Source organism: Eschscholzia californica, unplaced genomic scaffold, assembly GCF_041429995.1.
Source record: "Eschscholzia californica isolate CP2 unplaced genomic scaffold, dmEscCali1.0.p SCAF_2, whole genome shotgun sequence".
In the NCBI taxonomy this organism is placed as follows: Eukaryota; Viridiplantae; Streptophyta; class Magnoliopsida; order Ranunculales; family Papaveraceae; genus Eschscholzia; species Eschscholzia californica.
The window spans coordinates 54090952-54118902 of record NW_028238309.1 but is presented as its reverse complement, the minus strand read 5'-3'; the positions used below and the strand labels follow the sequence as shown (position 1 = coordinate 54118902).

The following is a 27951-nucleotide window of genomic DNA, read 5'->3' as shown; positions in this document are numbered from 1 at the left end:
AAAGTGAGGGTTTTAGTAATTATAAATAAAATGTGGGGGTTTCAGTAATGTGCATTGTGAAAAGGTGAGGGTTTTAGTAATTGTCCCAATGATTTAAGATGAAATTTTGATAGAAAAAGGCCAAACGAGACAAATTTGGTGGAAAGTTTCTTATTCTAACGGAAAGAGAGAAAATGGAAGTCCTCCTCAAAAGACCAGTTGTAGTTTCTTCCTTTAATCGTTCTCTCACTTCCATTCTCACAAGTTATTATCATTCTCCTTCAGCTAAAGCAATTCCTACCCAATTTCAAAGTTTCGTAATCGATCAATGTAATACGCCTGGGAATTTTAAGAATCTTGATGATGCTCTTGTTTACTTTGATAAATTATTGAGTAGGATCAATTTCAAAGTTTCCATCAAACCTATTCCTTCTACCTCTTCCTTTAATAAACGATTGAGTTCAGTTGCCAAAACTAGATCCTACTCAGATGTGTTTACCCTCTATAAAAAGATGATTTTGGTTGGAATCCAAATGGATTTGTTCACATTTAATATCTTGATTAACTGTTGCTGTCAATTAGGGCAAGTAAACTATGCATTCTGTGTTATGGGAAAATGTTTAAAGAGTGGGTATGAGCCTGATCTGATCGCTTATAATACACTTATTAAAGGGCTGTGTCTGCAGAAAAAGATAGGTGATGCCCTTGAAGTGTTTGATAAAATGACTGACTCTGGGATTCAACCAGACATTGTTACGTGTGGAACTCTTATAACTGGCCTATGTAGAGTTGGTGAAGTGGGTCTTGCTTTAGAATTCCAAACCAAGATGGTAAATATATGGAATTTATCTCCTACTGTTGTTACATACAGTGTGATAATAGATGCTCTTTGCAAATCAACCCAACTCAGCGAGGCAGTTAAACTTTTTGATGAGATGTCTAGTCGAGGAATTAAAGCGGATGTGGTATCTTATAATTCTCTAATCAATGGTCTTTGCAAATGCGGACAGTTAGGTGAAGCAGTTAGTCTCTTTGACCAGATGTATAGTCAAGGAATTAAAGCGAATGTAGTGACTTACAGTTCTCTAATCAATGGTCTTTGCAAATGTGGACAGTTAACTGAAGCAGTTAGTCTCTTCGAAGAATTATCTAATCGAGGAATTATAACGAATGTGGTGACTTATAATTCTCTAATCCATGGTCTTTGCCAATCTGGACAGTTAAGTGAAGCAGTTAGTCTCTTCGAAGAATTGTCTAGTCGAGGAATTATAGCGAATGTGGTAACTTATAATTCTCTAATCCATGGTCTTTGCCAATGTGGGCACTTAAGTGAAGCAGTTAGTCTATTTGAAGAAATGTCTAGTCGAGGGATTATAGCAAATGTGGTAACTTATAATTCACTAATCTGCGGTCTTTGCCAATGTGGACAGTTAAGTGAAGCAGTTAGTCTCTTTGAAGAAATGTCCAGTCGAGGAATTATCCCGGATGTGGTGACTTATAATTCACTAATCCATGGTCTTCACCAATGTGGACAGTTAAGTGAAGCAATTAGTCTCTTGGAAGAAATGTCTAGTCGAGGAATTATAGCGGATGTGGTGACTTATAATTCACTAATCCATGGTCTTTGCCAATGTGGACAGTTAGTTGAAGCGGTTTGTCTCTTTGAAGAAATGTCTAATCAAGGAATTATGGCGAATGTGGTGACTTATAGTTCTATAATCCATGGTCTTAGCCAATGTGGAGAGTGGAAGAAAACAAGAATATATTTCGATCAAATGATGGAACATGGCATTTTACCCGACGTAGTGACGTTCAATATCTTAGTAGATTCCATCTGCAAGGAAGGGATGATGAAAGATGCTTGGGAGTTGTTTAACTTAATGGCTAAATTGGGAGTAGAACCTAATTTAGTTACATACAACGCGATGATTTACGGGTTGTGTTTGACAGGTCAACTGGAGGAGGCAGTGAAATTGTTCGACTCAATGGTAGATAAAGGATTGGAGCCCGATGAGATCACGTACAGTACTTTGATAGATGGACATTGTAAAAGTTGCAGGTTGGATGAAGCTATGCAACTTTTAGAGAAAATGAAACAGAAGGGATGTAAACCCGATGAATACACATACACTATACTTATCGCTGGTCATGGCAAGGGTGGAAGATTTGGAACTGCAAAAAAGTTGTTTATTGAGATGCAAACATGCGGGCTAACTCCAGATCTAGTTACAATTGGCTCATTGCTTAATGGCCTCTGTAAGAATAAAGATTTAGACACGGCAATAGAAATCTTTCAGGTAATGGAGGGTAGTGGCTCTAAAGTTAGTATTGAAATGTATAATACACTAATTGATGGGTTGGTCAAGGCTGAAAGATATGAAGATGCAGAAAAATTATTTGATAAAATCTCAAACATTGGATTAGTGCCTGACATTGTAACATATAGTACAATGGTTAATTGCCATTGCAAGAACGGGATGTTGTGCGAGGCTTACAATTTGATCAGTGAAATGGAAGGGAAGGGTTGCTTACCAAATCGCATCACTTATAATACTATCATTCTGTGTTTGCTTAAAAAGCGTAAGGTTGATGAGGCAATGCAATTGCTTCTTAAGATGCGTGAAAGAGAACTTTCTCCTAACGATGCCGTTATTTTATTGCTTGTAAATTTGCTTTCTGTGGAGCAGCTCAAAAACCTAAAATTGTCCGCTACTCCAAGAATTGATGGGGTCAAGGAATGATTGTAAGTTTTAGGTCCTCTATATTAGTCTGGACTGTTTAGCTACGGGAACACTGACATCAAATATCTGAATGTAAACATGCCAGCACCAAGCTAGCAGCGTGGACTGAAGATGGTTACGATCCAACAAATTCAATCATCAATGCTGCCCCATTGGTTATGGACAAAGACAATAGAGGCCAAATTGCTAAGCAATTAACGCATGTTCTTATATAGTTATATCATTTTGTAATACTTCCAGCTTATGTTCATGATTACGGTTTTGCAACTATAGGTTTATTAATCAGACAGACACAAGGCTTAAGGAATCAACCTCTTCCAAGCAAATGAATCGGTGCAGGTTGTTCAATTGAAATGAAGTGTCAAGAGGTTCTCCCAAAACCTATTTCCCGATGTTGTGGAAACACTTCACGTCTAAATCCATCTGCAACTTCATGTGTCCATTTCATCACATACCTATTGAATCGATCTTCATATTTCTCATACAAGCAAGAAGTATGAAAACAATAAGAAGGCATTTGCTAAAAAAACGGAAAAAAGACACCGCAATTAGATTAATATCGGTTTTCTTAATCAATAGCTCTTCAAGGATAAAACATCACCATTATGTTATATCATTCTTATATCTTAGTTGAAAACACAATACATGAACACTGGAAAATATGGATACTGTCAACTATAACACGTCATTATTCAACTCAAGTTTGAGCTAGTTCAACAATCAGACAGAGTTGAAGGGGGATTAAATTTCAATTCTGTATGAAATTATTTAACAGAGTATCACATTCAACTACATAGTGAAAGAGGAGATCATGAACGCTTAGCAGAGAGGAAGTAAGTTCAACAGGAATCAATTGATTAAACCATAAAAAAATGAGAAGAATTTTAGGGCTAATGGGGTTACCTTTCTTTGTGGGATAATTCATGGTCAACTTTGAACTGAGTATTAAGAATATAATGTAATAACTTACCCTGCTGCCTGCCGGCGCCTGACTCAAACAATTCTGTTCTTTGCAGTATTTGGCGAAGATGAGGACTGTATGGATTGGACAAAAGAGCGCCTTAGCATCCGAGGAACATTCATGTAAAATTACTCAATTACACTTTCCCATCATTCCTTGCTTTGGGACAAAACTCCAGGTTTTTAAGTTGATCCATCGATTGAATCTTTATTAACAAACAAATTATAGAATCATAGGGTACAAGTTTTCTTTTCCGCATTTCACAAAGAAGTTGCATTGCCTTATCAACCTCTCTTGTTGTTGAAGAAAGCAATGAATAAGTATATTGTAAGTGATGCTATCGGCAAGCAACCATTATCCTCCATGTCGGTCATCAATTTTTTAGCCTCAAGCGACATCCCTTTCTTGCAAAGGCCATCTATCATTATGGTGTACGTTACCATGTTAGGCATTAATCCTGTACTCGAGATTTCGTGAAATAGCTTACTTGCATCTTCCAATCTTCCAGCCTTGTAATACCCATCAATGAGGATATTACAGATATAAAGATCAGCTTCAAGACCACTAACCTCCATGAACCAAAGTAGTTTTATCGCCTCGTCAAGAGGTTCTTGCATAGCCCATTCAACAATGAGCTATATGTAACTAGGTCAGGAGTCTGGCCGCAAGATTGCGTCTCAAGAAACAACTCTTGTGCAGTTCTTAATCTCCCGTTCTTGCCTAGTCCAGTACTTAGTATATTGTACGTAACTTCATTGGGTTTCAACCCCTTCTGTCTCATATTTTTAAAGAGTTGAATGGCTTCATCTAACTTGCTACTCTTGCAGTAACCATTAATCAAACTACTGTAACTGTAAACATTATGCTTGATTCCCTTGTCTTCCATTAAACCAAACAGCTTTACGGCTTCTTCTAGTTGACCTGTTAAGCAAAACCCATAAATCATCGCATTATAAGTTACCATATTAGGTTTTATACTCAATTTAGTCATCATTTCGAATAACTCGAAAGCTTCTTTCATCATCCCTTCTTTGCAGTTCGAATCTATTAATATACTAAATGTAACTACATCAGGTGAAATCCCTTGTTCCACCATCTGATCGTAATATCTTCTAGTTTTCTTCCACTGACCACATTGGCATAGGCCATGTAGCAAAGTATTATAACTGATCAAATTAGTCATGCCTCAACTAGACATCTGGTCGAACAATCTAACCGCTTCATTTAATTGACCCGAATCACAAAATCCACGAAGTAGAGAAGTATAAGTGAAGATATCAGCCGTAATGCCTCGAGTAGACATCTCTTTAAAGAGTTCAACTGCTTCACCCAACCGGCCTGAGTTGAAAAGAGTATCTACGATCACGCTATAAGAGACAACATTAGGGGCGCAGTTCCATCTTTTCACCATATTCTTTTGAAACTCAAGAGCAAGTCCTACTTCACCAATTTTACAAAGACCTGTTATAAGAGTTCCACATGACACTGTGTTCGGCTGAATCCCATAGCCAGCCATTTTGTCGAACATTTGAATGGCCGTATCAATCATTTCTAGATTGCAGAGTCCCTTGATCAAAGTAGTGAAAGTGATTACATCAGGATTATAACCTCTCTTGAAAATTTCTCCAAACAAACAGAACCCATAATCAACATGACCCAATTGACAACAACAATTAATCAGGATGTTGAATGTCTGGGTACTTGGTTGGATACCCATCAAACTCAGTTTCTTGTACAACTTCAACACACTCCAGTAGCATCTAATCTTAACAATTGAACTCAGTAGAACATCGAATCTTTCGATCGACGGAGTTGGCTTCACTGTAACCAATTTATGGAAGTAATCCAGAGCATCATCAAGCTTTTTAACATTCCTAGATTGGGGTGTACTAGAATGGTAACTTCTCACAGTCTGTTCTGATTTTAGAATCAAAGGAGAAGGAAAACAGAGTGGAAGAGGAAGATGACATGATAATAAGAAGGAAAAGTTATGGTAAAATGATGGGATCAAAATTACTGTTTTCAAGAGGTTCATGAGCAACCAATGCTTACCCAACTCTCCTTTCAACAATTAAATCAAGGGTCTAAGTAAGATCAAGACTCAAGTTTTAGACAAAGAAATGAAGCGAAAAAGGTATAAACTTCACCCAACCCAGAACGCATTATTATATATGTCTCCTAAAACTCAAATTTGGAGCAACCTAAGCAAGTAAAACTGTCCGTAGATGTTGCAAAACAGTTGGAAGCTGTTACAAAGCAGTTGCAAAGTTTGTCAAAACTGTGCAAAATATTGCAAATTGGAAAAGTAATTATAGAGCTCAAAATCAAAAAATATTGACTGATTTTTTTCACCAAAACAAAAGATCTATATAGAATTTTAACCAAATTTTCCTATAGGCCTGTAAACGGTAGATTATCGAATCGGATATAAGCATATCCGTATCTGAATCAGATAATATTAACGGATATTGAGTAATATTCGATATCCGAAACTTTAACAAAAATTTAAATTTTTTCTTTAAATTTTTAACCGTTAGATCTAAATAATAAATCTCAACCCTACATTTTATATGTTATTATTATGAATAAATTTAAATTTTTATTATTATTTTAGGCCACTGTTTTGGGGAAAACATTAAAGTTTCCGGGGAAGACGGTGGAAAACAAAAAAAATTAAACCAAACACTCCTTTAATGTCGCCGGAAAAAGTCGCGGGCCGGATGTTGCCGGCGACTTCACCATCTTCTCTTCTCTTTCTCTCTCTCTCTCTCTTCTCCCTCTCTTCTCTCTTTCTTCTCTTTCTCTCTCTTTCTTCTCTCTTTCTTCTCTTTCTTCTCTTTCTCTCCGGCGAAGGGGAGGAGCCCCTTCGCCGGAGCTCGTCTGGTTTGAACAACCAGACGAGATCTGGTTTGTTCTTCAAACCAGACTCGTCTGGAAACCAGACCTCCGGCGAAGGGGCTCCTCCCCTTCGCCGGAGATGGAGAAGAGAAAAAAAAAAAAAAAACTTTGTCGCCGGAGATGATGGAGTCGTCGGAGATGGTGGAGTCGCCGGAGAAAAGAAGAAGCTGAAAAGGATTTGGTTGTTTGGGGGAAATAAAAAAATCAATTTTTTTTTGTTTCCACCCAAAACTTCACACCCCGAAAACTATATAGCTTTCCCCAAAGCGTTGGCCTTATTTTATAGTACTACTTACTAGATAAGGATATTTATCGGATCGAATATTAGTTTACTTGTATCCGATATCCGGTAAGCAGATTTCCGATAAGGAATATCCGAATCTGTATCCGAAGTCTCCCTTCGCCGGAGTAGTGTTAGAGAAAGAGAGGATGAGAGAAAAAAAAAATTAGTTTGAAGGTCGTTGGTCGGAAATTTGGCCGGCCGGCGACCTCTGCCGGAGAAAGTGATGAGGTGGCGTAACAGATGATGTGGCGTGACTTGGCAGAGAGAGAAAAAGAGATGGAGGAGAGAGAGTAACGGTGTTATAACGGAAGGGAGCCATATGGGTATTCTCGTAAAGTGGGGGGCCGGACGGGAAGCTGGTCTCAAAGTAGGGGGCATCAGGGACATATCCCAAAAAATAACATATTCACCAAAAAGTGTTTAAATGATTGGTTACACCTAACTTCTAACTAGACATGTTTAGACCAATCAAATTTTGAGGTTACTCCAAAAATTTAGAGGTTAGTTAATGGATAGGTAGATCTCGAGAAAAATATCATAATCGAAAGGTTCTCTTTGAGTTGTAAAACATAAATAATATTTTGACGGCAAGGCACATATAAGTTGAAGAATTTTGTCTGAAATTCTTTTACTTGGACTTTCGGTCTTGTAGTTGGCATATATGTAGTTGTCACCGACCTTTTCTCTAATGGGTCGGTTTATTTTTCTGATTCAGAATTACATAATTAGGCATAAAAATTCAAGCTTTCGGCTGGGTTTCTTGTCTTTTTGTTGTTGGAAAATTATTACTAGTTGAATCTCTCTCTATACATATATGTGGAATTCCATTTAGTAACCAATTGATGAATCAAATTTGTTTCTAACTGGGTAATCAAAGATTCAATTATTTTCTCAGAGTTCACTGATGATCTGGGTAAGTGTTTAAGTTCAATAGTTCATCAATTCCAATTGCTTTAACTAAGATTAGCTTATTAGAATGTTATCTTTTTGGGTTAATTTGATCTTCCTGGAGAAATGAAGAAATGGGTTTCTTCTTTTTCTTGAGAATTGACTTGATATTGTGACAGTTTGGGGTTCTGATCATGTTCCTTTCAATTAGTAGAACCATATAACTGTGATACTTAGTTGATTTGAGTTCATCTGTTAGATTTGGGTCTCTTTTGTTTCTCCACAAGCTAAATTAATTCTGTGATTTTTAGTTGTTGAACTGTGTTTTAGGACCTTTAGGTTAACTTGATATAACCTGTGAGAATTGGGTATCTTCTTTTCCTTTCATATTTGACTTAATCAGATGTCTTTTTGGATTATTTGATTAACTATGAGATTTGGGTTCTTGAGAATTTACATAGTCAACTGTGTTTGTTATTATACTTGTTTTCTTTATAAAGAAGAAACAAGAAAGAGTCATCGAACATTGATTTTTGGAAGTTTTACTTAATTGGTTTTGTTTCTTCAGAGTTTTACTTAATTGGTTTTGTTTGCGGAAGTTTTGTTTCCTTTTCGCTTTTTCTGCGTTTTGTGTCAGAAAAGAGCTCAAAACTTTCTTGTTTGTGTTCTCTTTATTCCAATTTGACAGGTAAACTCGTCTTTAGAAGTTCAAATTTTATGAGTTATTTCGACGTTTCTGGTTCTTGGGGAAATGTGTTCATTTTTGATTCTCAAGAACTTAATCAATGTGGCTGTCTAGTAGGTATTTTGTTTAGTTTCACTGTCATCTGCATTGATTGACTCTTTTGCTATTTTGATGCTGCAGTTTTGGCTTCTACTTCAATTTACACTTTCATATTGGGAAAATCGCGATTTGTCTCCGTCTAAAGGTCCACTAGTATTTGTAAATCTAGTTTATCTTGCAAACTCGGGTTTTTGTTCATTTTGATTCGTTATCACAGATGACACATTCATCTTATAAGACGAAGATGAGATCTCCGGGAATAAAAGCTGTTTTGACTTCTGCAATTCTTGAATGGATCTTGATCTTTCTCTTATTCATTAATGCTCTATTTTCATACTTGATAACCAAATTTGCACGTTCCTTCAAGTTGCAAACCCCGTGTTTAATATGTTCAAGGCTGGATCATGTAATTGGTGATGAAAAACCTGGTTTCTTTCGGGATTTATATTGCAGTTCACATAAGTTAGAGATGTCATCTATTGTGTTCTGCAACGTTCACAATAAACTTGCTGATGTACATGGACTTTGTGAAGGTTGTCTCTTTTCATTTGCCACAGAGGAGAAGTCGAACTCCGAAACTTTCAGACTTTTGGTTGGTAAATTGGGTACTGATCTTATTCAGGATACAAATATGCTTCCTTCTTCCATGGAGAAACATTGTACTTGTTGTGCTGAGCAATTCAGGTACAAGTTGTATACAGATACATTGCTCCGCTCCGTTTCAATTGAGCCCGAGATTACTGGACTGGAAGATCCTTTAATGAGTTCGGTGGAACGTACCCATTTTCAAAGTGGCTTGACGAAAAAGGTTGTGGAAGTTTCAAAACCTAAAATGTCTATTGAAAGTAAGGGTCTTGATCATTTGTCTCATGTAGGATATACCGAGGTAGAGATAACATCTGATGTTGAATCTGATGTCTCATATCCTGAAGACGATAATGTCAATAATGGGTGTGATCAGGATGCTAAAAAATGTGGCCTCAATGATGAGCTCACATCTGAATGTATTGAAACATTGGAGTCTCGGACAAGTCGTCCTGAAGATTTATCAACAAATGATTTGGCTGTAGAGAAACTGATTCATCAGGACTCTATGCCTGAGCCATCTTTCTTATTTCTAGACGTGCAGCTACATAATGGCAAACCTCGAAATAGGAAGTCCTTAACATCTGCTGTCGATATTGGACATGGACTAGAGGAACTTAACTGGCACCAAGAACAAAATTCTAATCCTTCTGTGTTATCCGAACTTATTTCACTACGCGAAGCTCCGCCATCAACTGATTTCAAGGGATCTCTTGACGAAGTTCCAGCGAAGATCTGTAAGTTCAAATGTTCAACTACAATCACTTCTAGGTGGTGCTGGACCTGCTGGTCTTCTTAGTGTCTGGAACTAACTCACTCGAGTTTGACTTATCTGAGTCTGAGTTGTTTGAGACTGACTTGTTCCGGTGAGGGACACAATAGTTGTTTTAGATTATTCTGACTTATTATAGGCTGACGCAAATGAACCCAAAATCAACCCGAGTCAGCCATTCAGATGAGTCAGATGCAGATAAATACATATTCTGAAATCTTACTCGAGTCAACTCAATTCTCGAGTCAGATTTCAGATATGAAGTTTAAAAGAGAAACAGTATATCCAGTTGTTGGTGTCACTTGCAGTCTAGGTCTGAATCTCGTAACCTGAATTAGTTATTCTCTCATATGGAGGGAAGATTTGAAAGACTGCACTTTTCATAGACTTAAGTCTAAATATAGAACCAACAAAGTTTACCTTTATATTCTTACTTGTTTATGACATGGATTTTTGCAGTAGCGGTTGAAGAAACTGTTGAGAGAGAGGAAGCGAGTAAGTCGGAAACTAGCCTTATAACAGAAACTGAACCAACAATTCCTAAATTGATGGATCTAAGTGAGGCTTACAAGCTAGCTGTTAGTAACAAGGGAACCCAATTATCCAGCTCTTTAGCAGAACAACTTATTAAGAAGAATTCTACAAGAGTTAGCGATGATCTAAAACTCTTGATCTCACAATCATCTCCGCCTCGAGGACTTGATTTTCCGCTTAACGAAATCAGTCCTAGAGTTCATGGTAATGTTAATGATGATCTAAAGCTACTGTTGTCACAACTATCAGCAGCCCGCGGGCTTGATTTATCGTTAAGCGATATGAGTCCGAGAGTTCATGGAGGTAGAGACGAATTAAAGATTTCTTCAGATCCTTCTGGTTCGATCGGAATGCAAATTCTTCAAAAAAGGATCTCACTTGAGAGAAATGAGTCCAACTTGTCTTTAGATGGAAGCATTGTTACTGAAATTGAGGGTGAATGTGTTGTTGACCGATTAAAGAGGCAAGTTGAGTTTGATAGGAAATCGATGAGTGCCTTATACAAGGAACTTGAAGAAGAAAGAAATGCTTCTGCAATTGCTGCAAATCAAGCAATGGCCATGATCACAAGGTTGCAAGAGGAGAAAGCATCATTACATATGGAGGCTTTGCAGTACTTAAGATTGATGGAAGAACAATCAGAGTATGATGTTGAAGCACTTCAAAGAGCGAATGATCTTCTTGCTCAAAGGGAGAAAGAGATACAAGATTTGGAAGCAGAGCTTGGAATTTATAAGAAAAATTTAGAACCTACGGAAGAAATACAGAAGGCTTCGCGCCGTAAAAATTCCGAAGGCAGTGATACAATTGAGAAAGCAGATACGAAAATTCCCAAGGATTCTTTGGTAGATTTTGAAAAGGAACGGTTATATATATTAGAAAGTTTGAAGAAGTTAGAGAGGAAGCTTTATTTGTTCTCTAACTACGGGGTTCAAGAGAACACGCCTAATGGTACATATTCTTCGAAGGAGACTCATGAAGTAAATGATTTAGAACATATCGATAGCGAGGAAAACCATCAATTTAAACAATCTCCCGAGAGTAAAGAAACCAATTTAGTTGCTCTTCTAAATGAAGTGTCAGATCTTAATGAGAGATTAAAGGCACTCGAGGCTGATCGAAACTTTCTTGAACACACTATAAATTCACTTCGAAATGCTGACGAAGGAGTACAATTCATTAAGGAGATATCACACCACCTCGAACAACTACGTGAGATGGGTATAAGAAGAGAGGAAAAATCTTCTTTGAGCAATCTCCATGTTGTGTCATCTCAATAGGTAAAACGTTAATCTTAGGTTTGTTTATCCTCGTTAATGTAATGGACTCTCGTTATGTAATAGTTTATATCAAGTAACATGGACACCGATACAGGGATCAGTATCCAACACAATACAAGGGGTCGGATACAACATCCTGTAATACCCGGTACAGGTACACAGCTACACATATTTTATCTTATCTAGATTATCTTGTCGTGCAACTTTACTGTCATATTGTTTTAGTATTGTGGAATAGCAGAAAATATATAAACCTAAAGTCTGATTGATTGATGCTTATTCTCCTCAGGTACTGACTAGTGTACGACATGGCTACAGCTAACGAGTTGGTTATTAATAAGTTCAGTTTGACTGTCGAAACAAGACTTCTGTACAGTATAACCATCTTTGTATCCGCAAAAATTGAATAAATGTTTGTGATCATATTGGGTATAGTAGAGTTGATGAGGCTTGTTTTTGTGTTGTTTAAATTGAGAAGTTAACGAATTGTTATCGAAGATATGTTATTATCGTTAACTCAATTCTTCCCTTTTAATTCAGACTTATAAATCTATAAACTTGAAGTTTCATATTAACAAACTTTTTTCATAATCAGTATATGAGATATACAATTTGATCATTTTCGCATTCATGATATGCTCATATTTCGAAGGGGAGTGACAAAAATTTTAGTTGGGAATGACACAAATTTCACGACAGTGAACACGAGTATTTAAAATAGTTCTGCTGATCGCTCAGGCTGAATATTTGGTTTGGCAAACTTGAACTGCAACTTGGGCAGATGTCACAGCTTCAGCGACTGAAGCATCGACTCGAATGGATTTTGGCTATCATGAAGGGCCTTATACATTGGATAGCGACGGACCAAAGGCCCACTTGGCATGCAGGTTTCTCTCTTAATATACATCTTGGAAATCACAAAAAATAGAATTTTCAACCTTTTTTTTTCAATGAAAAGGAAAACTAAATGGGTTGTTTAGTATGTGACCCACATTTATTTAGCTATATTAAGACTACATCCCTAAAAATATTTTCGTTGAGGCGTTAACCCCTAAAGCCTATTTTCTTTCAAATAGCCGTTATGTGAGGGGCGTGCGAGTCACATGCTCGATCTCAGACCAAAATACCCCCGTCCTAATTAATCCCACGGTTAGAAACATTTTTAGTATGTGACTCCCATTTATTTAGCTATATTAGGACTACACCCCGACCAAAATACCACTTCTAAGGCAACATCGAATTCAAGGATGTTATGGTTGGGGTGAGGTAAGTCATTGGAAGAAAGATTGTCCCATTGGTATGCGAGTCAAAGACAAAAATAATAGCTCGTCTCAAACTCAAATTGTAATCACTACTACTCTTGAAGAGTTCTGTAACAAATTTAACAAGAAATTTCAAATGTAACGAAGTAATCCTATTGTAATAAGACATACAACTTGTTTGATTTATGTTATGTGCCTAAAGTGTCCCTGCCATGACATAATAAATCCATGTATAAAACCCATCATGTTTACAAACCCGTCTTTTTCTTGGATGACCTAAACACCCGACCAATAGGTCTAGTTGGTTTCCTCCCAAAGTAGGTTATACAACCTTCCCTATATACTGTAGGTTGTGAAGTTAATGGCTGAGAGGAAGAAGATACTTGATAAATAGGTGGTTATGAAGCTCCAAGTGATATTTTTGTCGGGGGTGTAATCCTAACATAGCTAAATAAATGGGGCATATACTAAAAATATTTCTAACCGTGGGATTAGGACGGAGGTATTTTAGTCCGAGACTGAGCATGCGACCCACACGCCCTTCACATAACGGTTATTTAATGAGAAAATGAATTTTGGGAGTTAACGCTTAAACGAAAATGTTTTTAGGGGTGTAGTCCTAATATGACTAAGTAAATAGAGGTCGTATACTAAAAAAAAGAAAAAAAAACCAAACTAAATCAATCAAAGAGAATAGCTAAGATGCAAGATCGAGTTCTTGAGGAAAATAGAGAGCATGTGGAACATCATTCCAAATGATTTGTGGGTTTATTTTCATCACCATCTTAACTGTAACAGTGCTACATAAAGCATGAATTTCTTCCTCTTCATAACTAAGGTGTGTCAGTGGTATTAATTGCACTGAGAAGGATACATTGATGCTACAATCACAAAAGATTTTGACAAAAAAAAAAGTTCCCAACTGATATGACGGTTGTGATTTTCATCTCCTAATGGCCTAGATTTGGTCAAAGTTTGAAACCACACCCGTCACATCAGCTGGAAACCTTTTTTTTTGTCAAAATCTTTTGTAACTTTATCATTTACCTTTTTCAAATTGCCTCCCCTAAAAGCTTTCTTCATAAATGAAGTTAAGAGTTATAATCATAAATGACCAAACCAACACCTAAGTCTTGTGTTGAAATATAAGTGACATCCAATCCAAGTTTTTTGAAGTCAGAAAGAGAAGGATTCCATCTGGGTGGTGTTAACAACTAAATTTTAGTGAAATTTTGGTAGAAAGAGAGAAAATGAAAGTCTTTTTCAAAAGACTATCTCTAGTTTCTTCCTTTCTTTCATTCTGAAAAGTTACTACCGTTGTTCTTCAGCTAAACCAATTCCTACCCAATTAGAAATCTTCATAAAGGATCAATGTAAGTCCGGGAATATTAAGAATCTTGATAATGCTCTTGTTTACTTTGATAAATTGGTTTCCATCAAATCATTTCCATCTACCTTTACCTTTAATCAAAATGGCTTGACGAAAAAGGTGGTAGAAGTTTCAAAACCTAAAATGTCTATGGAAAGTCAAGGTCTTGATCATTTGTCTCGTGTAGGATATACTGAGGTAGAGATAACTGTTGGATTAATTAGTTTTAATTGTCCTTCTCGAATACACAATTCGATAATGATTCCGCTCGACAAATTATATAATCAAGTAAGTAGAATAACAAGTAATAGTTTTATGACCGAGTCGAGTATTGGATACTCTCTCCTTAAGACGTTATTCGTCCCGCAATGGTGCTAAGTCGGGTTGTATATACGAATCGTCTCCCAGGATAAAACAGTCTTACCTTCTTGAAGCGCAACACTTCGTTCTTCAAGAAACTTCGAACCAAATAAGTAGAGAACTCTCTTAACTTCTTAGACTTTTAATGCAAACTCTAAACTCAGAAAACTAATTGATTTTTCTATTTAAGATGAAATCTGGATTATGTATATATAGAGATGATTGTGACTATATGGAGAGACATCTATATGGAGAAACATCTATATGGAGAGACATGATCGTAGGGATGTGTCTCTTTTAATTTTAATTCAACCAAGGCAATTGTTCAACCAAGACAATGGTTCAAATTGCCAACAATCCCCCACATGAATTAAAATTTATTCTATATGAAGACTATGCAAACTGACAATGCATACAGACTAAGAGAGTTCATATGGAAGTTGTTGCATCAGGAGAGGTGGCTTTTGGCTTTGAACCTTCCTTAGTGTATGACTACCGGACTTACTAATTGATTAGTGAACATAATGTCTTGAACTATTCAATTTTCGCAGTAAGTCGATACAATAGCCAACACACAACTTCTTCCGTACATATTTGATTCTTTGGTTGTGTCCTTTTCGGCCCTGGACAGCTCCTGGATTCATGAGTGCTTTAGAGAATTCCGCCTTAAGACATTCTCATAGAACCGGCATCAGTTCTACACTCACATAGGTGATGTCCTATGAAGAGTACCCTGACGTACCCCACTTGTTTACACAAGAATATAAGCATCATTAAAAGCATCACTTATCCTATCACCTGACAGGCAACACTGATACTTAGGAATGGGTAAGAGAATGACTCTTTCAGTGTTACTAGCGAGCATTTCACATTTATGTTGTCCCTTTTGAATCTAGATCTTGGGATCTCCAGTCAACTAGGTTGGGTTTCTATTGTGATCTACTCATTTACTTTAGGCTTTAAGCCCATTCCCCTTGATAACTTGTACATTTGCTCTTTCGATAACCCCTTTGTAAACGGATCCGCTAGGTTATCCTTTGACTTTATATAATCAATTGTTATAATTCCACTCGAGAGCAAATGTTTAACGGTATTATGTCTTCGACGTATGTGTCGAGATTTTCCGTTATACATTTTATTATGTGCCTTGCCTATTGCCGATTTACTATCGCAATGTATTTTAATAGCGGACACCGGTTTTGGCCAAATTGGAATATCCTCTAGAAAATTACGAAGCCATTCAGCTTCTCCTCCAGCTTTGTCTAAAGCAATAAACTCTGACTCCATGGTTGATCTTGCTATGCAAGTTTGTTTTGAGGACTTCCATGAAACTAATGCACCACCTATAGTAAAAACATAACCGCATGTGGATTTAGAATCGTTTGTATCTGAAATCCAATTTGCATCAGTATACCCTTCAAAAACTGCAGGGTATTTGGTAAAATGTAACCCATACTCCTTAGTATGTCTTAAATATCTAAGAACTCTTATCAGAGCACTCCAATGACTTGTACTTGGATTACTCGTAAGCCTACTCAATTTACTTACTGAATACGCAATATCAGGTCGTGTACAATTCATTAAATACATCAAACTACCAATTATGCAAGAGTATTCTAATTGGTTAGACCTATGTCCCGTATTTTTAGTTAGATGTAGACTAAGGTCTACAGGAGTTTTAACAACCTGATTATCATTTTTGTTAAACTTCTCTAAAATTTTCTCAATATTATGTGATTGAGATAAAACTATTCCGCTGGAAGTTCTACAAATCTTGATTCCAAGAATTAAGTCTGCTTGACCCAGATCTTTCATATCAAATACTTTTGATAGCATCTTCTTCGTAGATTTGATCGTATCTAAATTGCTACCCATTATTAACATGTCGTCTACATATAAACATAGAATTATAACTCCGTTGGTAGTAGATTTAGTGTAGACACATTTATCACACTCGTTAATACTAAAATCATTTGACAGCATGGCTTTGTCGAATTTTTCGTGCCACTGTTTTGGTGCTTGTTTTAGCCCATACAATTACCTTACTAATTTACAAACTTTCTTTTCTTGACCAGATACTATAAACCCTCAAATTGCCAACAATAACATCTGATGTTGAATCTGATGCATCATATCCTGAAAACGATAATGTCGATAATGGGTGTGATCAGGATGCTAAAAAATGTGGTCTTGATGATGAGCTCGCATCTGAATGTATTGAAACACTGGAGTCTCAGACAAGTTGTCCTGAAGATTTATCAACAAATGATTTGGCTGTGGAGAAATTGATTCATCAAGATTCTATGCCCGAGCCATCTATCTTATTTCTAGACGTGCAGCTACATAATGGCAAGCCTCGAAATAGGAAGTCCTTAACATCTGCTGTCGATATTGGACATGGACTAGAGGAACTTAACTGGCACCAAGAACAAAATTTTAATCCTTCTGTATTATCCGAACTTATTTCACTACGCGAAGCTCCGCCATCAACTGATTTCAGGGGATCTCTTGACGAAGTTCCAGCGAAGATCTGTAAGTTCAAATGTTCAACTACAATCACTTCTAGGTGGTGCTGGACCTGCTGGTCTTCTTAGTGTCTGGAACTAACTTACTCGAGTTTGACTTATCTGAGTCTGAGTTGTTTGAGACTAACTTGTTCTGGTAGAGACACAATAGTTGTTTTAGGTTATTCTGACTTATTATATGTCTAATGCAAATGGACCCAAAATCAGCCCGAGTCAGCCATTCAGATGAGTCAGATGCAAATAAAAATTTATATTTTCTAAAATCTTACTCGAGTCCATTCAAATCTCGAGTCAGATTTCAGATATAAAGTTGAAAAGAGAAACACTATATCAGTTGTTGGTTGCAGTCTGTAGGTCTGAATCTCTTAACCTGAATTATTTATTCTCTCATATAGGCGGAGGTTCGAAAGACTGCAGTTTTCATAGACTTGAATCTAAATATGAACGCCACGAAGTTTACCTTTATATTCTTACTTGTTTATGACATGGATATTGCTCTAGCGGTTAAAGAAACTGTTGAGAGAGGGGAATCAAGTAAGTCGGAAACTAGCCTTGTAACAGAAACTGAACCAAACTTGAAGAAAGATCATTTTGTGACCGAGACTGAACCAACTATTTCTAAATTGATGGATCTAAGTGAGGCTTACAAGCTAGCTGTTAGTAACAAGGGAACCCAATTATCCAGCTCTTTAGCAGAACAACTTATTAAGAAGAGTTCTACAAGAGTTAGCGATCATCTAAAACTCTTGATCTCACAATCATCTCCGCCTCGAGGACTTGATTTTCCGCTTAATGAAATCAGTCCTAGAGGTCATGGTAATGTTAATGATGATCTAAAGCTACTGTTGTCACAACTATCAGCAGCCCGCGGGTTTGATTTATCGTTAAGCGATATCAGTCCGAGAGTTCATGGAGGTAGAGACGAATTAAAGATTTCTTCAGATCCTTCTGGTTCGATCGAAATGCAAATTCTTCAAAAAAGGATCTCACTTGAGAGAAATGAGTCCAACTTGTCTTTAGATGGAAGCATTGTTACTGAAATTGAGGGTGAATGTGTTGTTGACTGATTAAAGAGGCAAGTTGAGTTTGATAGGAAATCGATGAGTGCCTTATACAAGGAACTTGAAGAAGAAAGAAATGCTTCTGCAATTGCTGCAAATCAAGCAATGGCCATGATCACAAGGTTGCAAGAAGAGAAAGCATCATTACATATGGAGGCTTTGCAGTACTTAAGAATGATGGAAGAACAGTCAGAGTATGATGTTGAAGCACTTCAAAGAGCGAATGATCTTCTTGCTCAAAGAGAGAAAGAGATACAAGATTTGGAAGCAGAGCTTGGAATTTATAAGAAAAATTTAGAACCTATGGAAGAAATACAGAAGCCTTCGCGCCGTAAAAATTCCAAAGGCAGTGATACAATTGAGAAAGCAGATACGAAAATTCCCAAGGATTCTTTGGTAGATTTTGAAAAGGAACGGTTATATATATTAGAAAGTTTGAAGAAGTTAGAGAGGAAGCTTCATTTGTTCTCTAACTACGGGGTTCAAGAGAACACGCCTAATGGAACATATTCTTCGAAGGAGACTCATGAAGTAAATGATTTAGAACATCAATTTAAACAATCTCCCGAGAGTAAAGAAACCGATTTAGTTGCTCTTCTAAATGAAGTGTCAGATCTTAATGAGAGATTAAAGGCACTGGAAGCTGACCAAAACTTTCTCGAACACACTATAAATTCACTTCGAAATGGTGACGAAGGAGTACATTTCATTAAGGAGAAATCACACCACGTACCTCGAACAACTACGTGAGATGGGTATAAGAAGAGAGGAAAAATCTTCTTTGAGCAATCTCCATGTCGTGTCATCTCAATAGGTAAAACGCTTACCTTAGGTTTGCTTATCCTCGTTAATGTAATGGATTCTCGTTATGTAATAGTTTATATCAAGTAACATAGTCACTGATATAGGGATCCATATCCAACACAATACAAGGAGTCGGATACAACATCCTGTAATTCCCGATACAGGTACACATTATTTTTTCTTGTCTAGATTATCTTGTTGAATAGCAGAAAGTATATAAACCTCAAGTCTGATTGATTGATGCTTATTCTCCTCAGGTATTAACTAGTATACAACAAGGCTACCGCTAACGACTTGGTTTTTACGACGATAAGTTCAGTTTAACTGTCGCCACAAGACTTCTGTACAGTATTACCATCTTTGTATCCAAAAATGGAATAAATTTTTGTGATCATATTGGTATTATAGAGTTGATGAGGCTTGTTTTCGTGTTGTTTAAATTGAGAAGTTATGGAATTGTTATGGAAGATATGTTATTATGGTTTTCTTTTTTGACAAGAGTTATGTTATAATGGTTAATCAAAAACTTGAGAATGGAAACGCCTTCCATGGAAAAATGACCAAAAATGAGATAAATGAAGGAAAAAAGAAATGATAATGAAATTATGAGAGGGAATCTATGTTCTTTAGCACCTTCACCGCAACAACTTCTCACCACCACCATTCCAACCACTACTACCACATCTTCTCTTCTCCTCTCTAACTCATTGACACCCTCTCTCTTTCTTGTTGTTTTCGTTTTTTCCCTCTCACTCGCTCTCACTGACCATCTCTTTGTCAATCTCACTCTTGTAGACATTTCTCCCTCTCTCTCTCTCACTATCTATATCTCTCCCGCAGTCTTTATCTCTCTCTCCCGCAGTCTTATCTCTGTTTCTACAAGTCTTTATCACTCCCACCAGAAACCCTCCTCGACGTTATGTTCCAACGAAGGGAACACTTCCCTTTGCCGAAGCGGTGTCTGTGTGAGAGAAGGAGAACAACAATGAAAGACCGATTGAGAAACATTGAGAGATTGAGAGAAAAACAGTGAGAGATCGAGAGGCATAGATAGCGAAAGCTATAGAGAAAGATTGTAAGAGAGACAATGAGGAATCGAGAGAGAGACTAAGAGAAGAAGAGAGATATGTTGCGAGACAGTAGGAAAGAGAGCAATAGGAGAGAGAGATAGGGAGAGAGAATCTGAAGATTAGGGAACAGTGTTTGATCAAGTCAAATTTTTGGACTAAAAAAAAAATATGTCCCCGAGTTAATATATATTGACTAAAATCTTTATTCTCCGGAGAACTTGTTTTATTCCCCAAAGCCACGGCCTAAATGAATGGTCATTGAAGTGTACATGGACACATTCATATTTAATGTGGGAAAGAAAATGGATGGTACGATTTGAATGAGAAGTAGTTGTCCTAGTCATATGTCTGCGTGACTGTCAAGTCAGAATTTAGGAGTATTTATTTTGTCTTAGTCACATTAATTTATTTTGAATAATATATGTATGTATATATAAATATTATTGAATCCCTACAGTATGATTTGTTTTCTCGATGTTATTTCATTTTATATAATATATATCCTCTTCTTTAGGTATATTTTCCTCAATGTTATTTTATTTTATACAACAACATTAAATAGTAATTACTACAGTTATTTTGTTCACCACCACTTGTTGTACTGCACGGGCATCCACTCGGCGACTTAGACACCACATAATCGATTTCCAGAAAGAAGAAATTTGGTTAATCTCGGTACAAATAAATTAGAAGTAGATTAAACGGACTTTAGGCCTCTTATGATAGACTTGTAAGATTAATATTAGTTCTTTAAGGAAAACGACTCAGTTTAGAATATCTATAAAAGACTCTTGTTGTCCGTATAAAAAAAAAAAACTAAAGTTCCCTTTAGATATTTTTATTCACAAATATTTTATATTGGCATATCTTGAATTCATACAATTGCACTATTTATTAATAATGTGAACTAGATTTGATTTTTCAATTTTTTTTTTGTTGAAGAGAAAAAACAACAAACAAAAACAACCGAAAAGGCTAATCTGCATCCCAAGAAAGATCGTGGACCGAGAACCAAAGACGTTTGCTACCATTTCTTCGTCCCCATTTAGCTAACTTGTCCACCTTAGAATTATTTTGCCTCGGAGTGAAAGTGAAAATGACGTCATCAGACTTTTCCTTCAGGAGATGGATTCGATTTATATGGGTTCCTGATTGCCAATGTATAGTTGGATCGCCATCATTGATATGTCTTATAAGATTTTGGTTGTCGCTCTCTATATGCAGCTGGTGTATTTGATATTCTTCGGCCCATTGCATTGCACGAATAATAGCTCTACATTCACACTCTTCAACATTCTGACCTCTAGTATAATCTGCCATTGCTGCCAAGAATTGTGCTCGATCATCATGCATAATAGCACCTATGCCTGCTGGTTCTGAAAGGGATATGAATGAGGCATCCACATTGAATTTCACATAAGGAGGGGTTGGTGGAGTCCATTGAGATTGTTTCTCTTTACTTTTAGTACCTTTTTTTTTACCATACATAGTAGTTGGAGTGCTTAAAATTTTGGTAATGGTTTGCTTTGGGTCTTGAGCCTGTGAAGAAAAACATTTGTCACATCTGGCTTTCCATATATTCCATCAAATCGTTGCTAACAGACCTTGTTCTTCATCCAGTTCCTTCCAAACTAGTATCCAATCCTGTAAACTGGTTATGTCATCTGTAATAATATTAAAGTGAAACCAAATAGATCGAGCAAAACAACAGTGTAGAAGCACATGAGTCATAGTTTCATTCTCCCCACAAAGGGGCAATCATATTGGTTACCAATATATTTTCCTATTTTGTTTCTGACTGGGAGGCTAGTCGTAAAACATTTCCAAAGAAATAGTTTTATTCTCGGTGTAGTGGTGATGTCCCAGATGAAGTTCCATTCAATCATATCGTAATGGTGTCTGGAGGTTCGCAAATTGTAGTACATAGATTTGACTGAAAATTTACCTGATTTCGTAAGAGTCCATCTAGCTTCATCGTCCTGTTGAGAATGTAATGTTATGCTTAAGATTGCATTGCATATATCATTGTTAAAACATTGAGTTATAATATTCATATTCCACTCGTTATCATTAATAAGTTGAGCCACCATGGTTAACGAACTATTATTAATGTTCAACAATGGGGGAGGATGTTTCAGAATCCAATAATCGTGTCAAATTTTTATGTTTCAGAATCCAATAATCGCAATACGAGATTTTTCCTTTCAAATACTTTCTTGTTGGTAGTAAGCTTCCTCGAGCTTATTATTCAGAGAGTGGAGGGTATCTACATCATTGGTTTCCTGAATAGCATATAAACAAAATTTTTTTTGTTAATATCCATAAGAACAAATTTAGGCATGCTATAAAAATATAACAATAAATGGGTTAATTTATCGTCTCGTTTGATGGAGTATTGTTCTAATAACTTTTTTTTACTAGTGTTCCTTTTTTCTATGTCACTTTAAGCCTCCTAAAAATTTGTGGGTTATATATGGACAAAAAATTTGATGAGGGGTCAAATAAGAAATAAAATAAATAATTCAACTATTTTATTTCTTGCACGTTATGTCGCGAGTTTGAAAGCCACCATATTATTTTCCCGTGCTCTAGTTTTTTTAGGTAATTTGTTTTGAGAAGATTTAAAGGCACCTCATTTTAGTGTTAGATGCCCCTATCTCATTCACAATCTTTCTCTCAAGTTTGCCTTTGAGGGAGGCGCCATTGACATTCATAAGGGCTTGTGTAAAATTTCTCATTTGCGTTCGTCCCTACTGTCTTCTTTTTTTATGAGATTCGTCCCTACTATCTTTGTAGGTAAATAATTGGTACCTCAAAGTTTTTTTTTAACTCCTACTTTTTTTTATTAAATTTTCGTTTGTTCCTATTTCTTTGTAAATCCATCCAACCCCGATAGAATTATTTGCATCGCCAAACTTTATGTCTTATTCATTCTTAATATTTATGTTAGTTTCCTAACATTATTTAATTTTACTGTGAATATTGAATATTTATATTTAGATTTTAGTCAAAATAATTAACGTTTAGTTGTAGCCTAATTAGCTGATACTGTTGGTATGACATATAAAAGTCATTGGTCTGAACAAAACATATATTTTTTTGAGTTAATTCCTATATGGCCCCCTACTTTGTGACCAGCTTCCTTTATGGCCCCCTTTTCTTCGTAAATTCAAATATGGCTCCCTATTTTCAGGTAAATGTCATTACTACCCTTCTTAATTCTAAATTTAAAACATTAAAAAAAATTATTTCCACCTCACCCCTCTCTCTCTCTCTCTCTCTCTCCAATTCACCTCTTTCTCTCTCCAACTCACCTCTCTCTCTCTCTCTCCAATTCACCTCTCTCTCTCTCTCCAACTCACCTCCCTCTCTCCAACTCACCCCTTTCTTTTCCGGCAAGGTGGCCTGCCGGAAAATTTTCCGGCAAGGTGGCCTGCCGGAAAATTTTCCGGCCAGCCACCTTCAAACCTTAAAAAAAAAAAAATTTCACTCTCCTCTCTCTCTCTAAAATTTTTTTAAAAAAAAAAAATTTAGAGAGAGAGAGGAGAGAAATTTTTTTTTTTTTTTTAGCTTTGAAGGTGGCCGGCCGGAAAATTTTCCGGCCGGCCACCTTGCCGGAGAAGAAAGGGGTGAGTTGGAGAGAGAGAGAGAGGGTGAGGTGTAGGGAGAGGTGAGTTGGAGAGAGAGAGAGGTGAATTGGAGAGAGAGAGAGGGGTGAGGTGTAGGGAGAGATGAGGTGGAGAGAGAGAGGGGTGAGGTGTAGGGAGAGATGAGGTGGAGAGAGAGAGGGGTGAGGTGGAAATAATTTTTTTTAGTGTTTTAAATTTAGAATTAAGAAGGGTAATAATGACATTTACCTGAAAATAGGGGGCCATATTTGAATTTACGAAAAAAAGGGGGCCATAAAGGAAGCTAGTCACAAAGTAGGGGGCCATGTAGGAATTAACTCTATTTTTTTTAGCAATTTAGACTTACAGCTAATTTCGGTAGAGGTTAGTAATGAAGCTTCGTAATTCGTCGTTATTCACGGTATTCGTTTTTTACTGCTCAGCTGTGCCCCCACAAAAAAATAATTCCTGGGTCCGCCACTGGTTGGGTGAACTGCGGCCTGGGGAGATGTCATGAAGATTGAAGGGCCTTGAAACTTTTTTTTTGTTGTTGAAAGGCATTGCATTAAAATAAGAGTATATTACAATAACCAAAGTAGAAAAACAAAATTACAATAAGTAAAGTAGAAAAACAAAATAACAGAACTGAGGAATTGCAAAAGATAATTTCGATTTGCGTAGCATTCTTCATTTTGTAGCTTGCAAGTCCGTCAACTCTTTTTGAGAATGATATGAAATCTGATCTTTATAGTCCTTCTGGATGGTTGAAAGATGAAACTAGTTCCTAACTTCCTGTAACATTGAAGATGGAATAAACATACACCCAAAGTTTCAAGAAGAAACGAGGGTGTCTGCAAGATGAAATCAAAATATGATTCCGGGTTATCCCGCCAGTATTCTCTATATAAAGAGACCATATCCGCTCGAGTTTTACATAGTAGAATCAGGTCACACCTGGTAAATGGGATCGCCGTCATAGCCCGAGTATAAACACCCAGCTAATCCGACAAACGATCGCAAATGAATTGCGACAAGGGGTGGAAGTAAAATTTTTACGGAACTTGGATTAAGAGTTAAATCTATCTTTGTCGTGTAGTTTTTGTTGCTTATCTTCCAGCTCACTTTTTGTTGCTTACCCTACCTTTTACTTCAAATATTGTCATGTAATTAGACATTGATTCCATCTGGTTGGTGTTACAAAACATAAGCTGAAATGGGGAAAGGCCGAACAAGACAAAGTTAGTGCACAACGGAATGAGAGAGAGAGAAAATGAAAGTGCTCCTTAGAAGACCAGTTGTACTTTCTTTCTTCAATCATTCTCTCACTTCCATTCTCACAAGTTATTATTCTTCAGCCAGAAATACTCCTACCCAATTCCTAAGTTATGTAAACGATCAATGTAAGTCTGGAAATATTAAGAATCTTGATGATGCTCTTGTTTACTTTGATAAATTGGTTTCCATCAAACCAATTCCTTCTACCTCTACCTTTAATCAACTATTGAGTTCAGTTTCCAAAACTAGATCCTACTCAAATGTGTTTACTTTGTACCAAAAGATGATTTCAGTCGGAATTAAACTTCAGATGTCCACATTCAATATTTTGATTAACTGTTGCTGTCAATTAGGCCAAGTAAACCATGCATTCTGTGTTATGGGAAACTGTTTAAAGACTGGTTATGAGCCCAATTTGATCACTTACAGTACACTTATTAAAGGGCTGTGTCTGCAAAAAAACATTAGTGCTGCCCTTGAAGTGTTCGATAAAATGACTGACTCCGGGATTCAACCCAATACTCTTACATGTGGAACTCTTATAACTGGCCTATGTAGAGTTGGTGAAGTGGGTCTTGCTATTGAGTTCCAAACCAAGATGGTAAAAATATGGAATTTGTCTCCTGATGTTGTTACATACAGTGTGATAATACATGCTCTTTGCAAATCAAGCCAACTCAGGGAAGCAGTTAAACTTTTTGATGAGATGTCTAGTCGAGGAATTAAAGCGGATGTAGTGTCTTATAGTTCACTAATCCATGGTCATTGCCAATGCGGACAGTTAGGTGAAGCCGTTAGTCTCTTTGACCAGATGCATAGTCGAGGAATAATGGCAAATGTAGTGACTTATAATTCACTAATCCGCGGTCTTTGCCAGTGCGGACAGTTAAGTAAAGCAGTGTGTCTCTTTGAAGAATTATCTAATCGAGGTATTATAGCGGATGTGGTGACTTATAATTCTCTAATCCATGGTCTTTGCCTATGTGGACAGTTAAATGAAGCAGTTAGATTCTTTGAAGAAATGGCTGGTCGGGGAATTATGGCGGATGTGGTAACTTATAATTCACTAATCCATGGTCTTTGCAAATGTGGAGAATTAAGTGAAGCAGTTAAACTCTTTGAAAAAATGTCTATTCAAGGAATTATTGCAGATGTTCGGACTTATAGCTCACTAATTCATGGTCTTTGTCAATGCGGACAGTTAAGTGAAGCTGTTAATTGCTTTGAAGAAATGTCTGGTCGAGGAATTAAAGCGGATGTGGTCACTTATAGTTCTCTCATCCACGGATTTTGCCAGAGTGGGCAATGGAAGAAAACAAAAATATATTTCGATCAAATGGTGGAACATGGGATTTCACCCAACAAAGTGACATTCAATATCTTAGTAGATTCTATCTGCAAAGAAGGGATGATGAAAGATGCTTGGGAGTTATTTCAATTAATGGCTAAATTGAGAGTAGAACCTGATTTAGTTACATATAGCACGATGATTAATGGGTATTGTTTGACTGGTCAACTGGAGGAAGCAGTGAAATTGTTTGGTTCAATGGTAGATACAGGATTGGAGCCTGATGAGGTCACGTACAGTACTTTGATAGATGGTTATTGTAAAAGTTGCATGTTGGACGAAGCTATGCAACTTTTAGAGAAAATGAAACAGAAGGGATGTAAACCCAATGAATACACATACACTATACTGATAGCTGGACATGGCAAGGGTGGAAGATTTGGAACTGCAAAAAAGTTGTTCGTTGAGATGCAAACATGCGGGTTAACTCCAGATCTAGTTACAATTGGCTCATTGTTTAATGGTCTTTGTAAGAACCAAGATATTCACAGGGCAATAGAAATGTTTCATGTAATGGAGGGTAATGGCTCTAAAGTTAGTATTGGAATGTATAATATGCTAATTGATGGGTTGGTCAAGGCAGAAAAATATGAAAAAGCAAAAGAATTATATGATAAAATCTCAAACGAAGGATTAGTGCCTAACATTGTAACATATAATACAATGGTTAACGGCCATTGCAAGAACGGGATGTTGTGTGAGGCTTACAAATTGATCAGTGAAATGGAAAGGAAGGGTTGCTTACCTGATTGCGTCACTTATAATACCATCATTTTGTGTTTGCTTAAAAAGCGTAAGGTTGATGAGGCAATGCAGTTGCTTCTGAAGATGCGTGAAAGTGAACTTTCCCCTAACGATGCCGTTATTTCTTTGCTTGTAAATTTGCTTTCTGTGGAGCAGCTCAAAAACCTAAAATTGCCCGCTACTCCAAGAATTGATGGAGTCATGTAATGATTGTAAGTCAAGGTCCTCCATATACTTTTTTAGTGAAACTTATTGTATTGCTCATAAATTAGTATTAGGTTTTGTTGTTCTCATGAATTTGAAGTTCGTATAGCAATAAATCTACATTGTTTGGCTTCCATGGGAACACTGACATCAAATATCCGAATGTAAACATGCCAGCACTAAGCTAGTAGCATGAATTGAAAATGGTTAGGATCCACCAAATCCAATAATCAATGGTACCCTTATGGTTATAAAACAAAAACAATAGAGGCCAAATTGCTCGTCCTAAGCAATCCACGAATGTCCTTGTATCATTTTGTTGTACTTCCAATTTTTGTTTGTGTTTACGGTTTTGCAACTATGCGTTTATTTGCCGAAAGACCTCATTTGTAGTACTAGTTGGTGCAATTTGTTCTTTGCTTTGGGTTCTGATGTAGTTCTAGCAACATCCAAGTTTCTTCTTTTCCTTTTCATTCTTCTCTGTTGATCGACATAGTTAATACAATCTTGATAGGACCATTTTGTTTGTCACTCTATAATGGATACCACAATGTGGTTTATTCGGAAAATTTGCTCTGATTGCTATTAGAACATGCGCCTACTGTTCTCACTCAAC

At 36.7% G+C, this 27951-nt stretch overlaps 3 protein-coding genes and 2 pseudogenes across 7 annotated transcripts; 4 read left to right on the top strand and 1 right to left on the bottom strand.

The window, feature by feature from the left end:
* Positions 1 to 91: 91 nt before the first annotated feature.
* On the top strand, positions 92 to 27469 carry LOC147559072 (uncharacterized). 3 transcript variants are annotated; one of them, XM_086660848.1, is made up of 2 exons: positions 92 to 2722; positions 2806 to 3031. In XM_086660848.1, the coding sequence occupies exon 1, from the start codon at positions 174 to 176 to the stop codon at positions 2718 to 2720; it is 2547 nt and encodes an 848-aa protein (XP_086516974.1). In that variant the 5' UTR covers positions 92 to 173; the 3' UTR covers positions 2721 to 2722; positions 2806 to 3031. The 3 variants fall into 3 exon arrangements, with proteins under 3 accessions (XP_086516974.1, XP_086516975.1, XP_086516976.1); XM_086660849.1 differs by lacking the exon at positions 2806 to 3031 and adding an exon at positions 27354 to 27469 and having other exon boundaries at positions 129 to 2733; XM_086660850.1 differs by lacking the exon at positions 2806 to 3031 and adding an exon at positions 3737 to 4032 and having other exon boundaries at positions 129 to 2722.
* Positions 3966 to 5716, bottom strand: LOC147559076 (uncharacterized; annotated as a pseudogene).
* Positions 7256 to 12284, top strand: LOC147559075 (myosin-binding protein 1-like). 2 transcript variants are annotated; one of them, XM_086660852.1, is made up of 6 exons: positions 7256 to 7378; positions 7455 to 7775; positions 8616 to 9856; positions 10351 to 11705; positions 11800 to 11859; positions 11995 to 12284. In XM_086660852.1, the coding sequence occupies exons 3-4, from the start codon at positions 8752 to 8754 to the stop codon at positions 11703 to 11705; spliced, it is 2460 nt and encodes an 819-aa protein (XP_086516978.1). In that variant the 5' UTR covers positions 7256 to 7378; positions 7455 to 7775; positions 8616 to 8751; the 3' UTR covers positions 11800 to 11859; positions 11995 to 12284. The 2 variants fall into 2 exon arrangements, with proteins under 2 accessions (XP_086516978.1, XP_086516979.1); XM_086660853.1 differs by having other exon boundaries at positions 7285 to 7378; positions 10351 to 11866.
* Positions 15982 to 19253, top strand: LOC147559074 (myosin-binding protein 1-like; annotated as a pseudogene). The gene is made up of 5 exons (XR_015235371.1): positions 15982 to 16044; positions 16868 to 17228; positions 17429 to 17511; positions 17617 to 19096; positions 19191 to 19253. The product of XR_015235371.1 is annotated as a myosin-binding protein 1-like (transcript).
* Positions 24783 to 27469, top strand: LOC147559073 (uncharacterized). Its single transcript, XM_086660860.1, has 2 exons — positions 24783 to 25002; positions 25060 to 27469. The coding sequence occupies exons 1-2, from the start codon at positions 24978 to 24980 to the stop codon at positions 27336 to 27338; spliced, it is 2304 nt and encodes a 767-aa protein (XP_086516986.1). The 5' UTR covers positions 24783 to 24977; the 3' UTR covers positions 27339 to 27469.
* Positions 27470 to 27951: the final 482 nt, after the last annotated feature.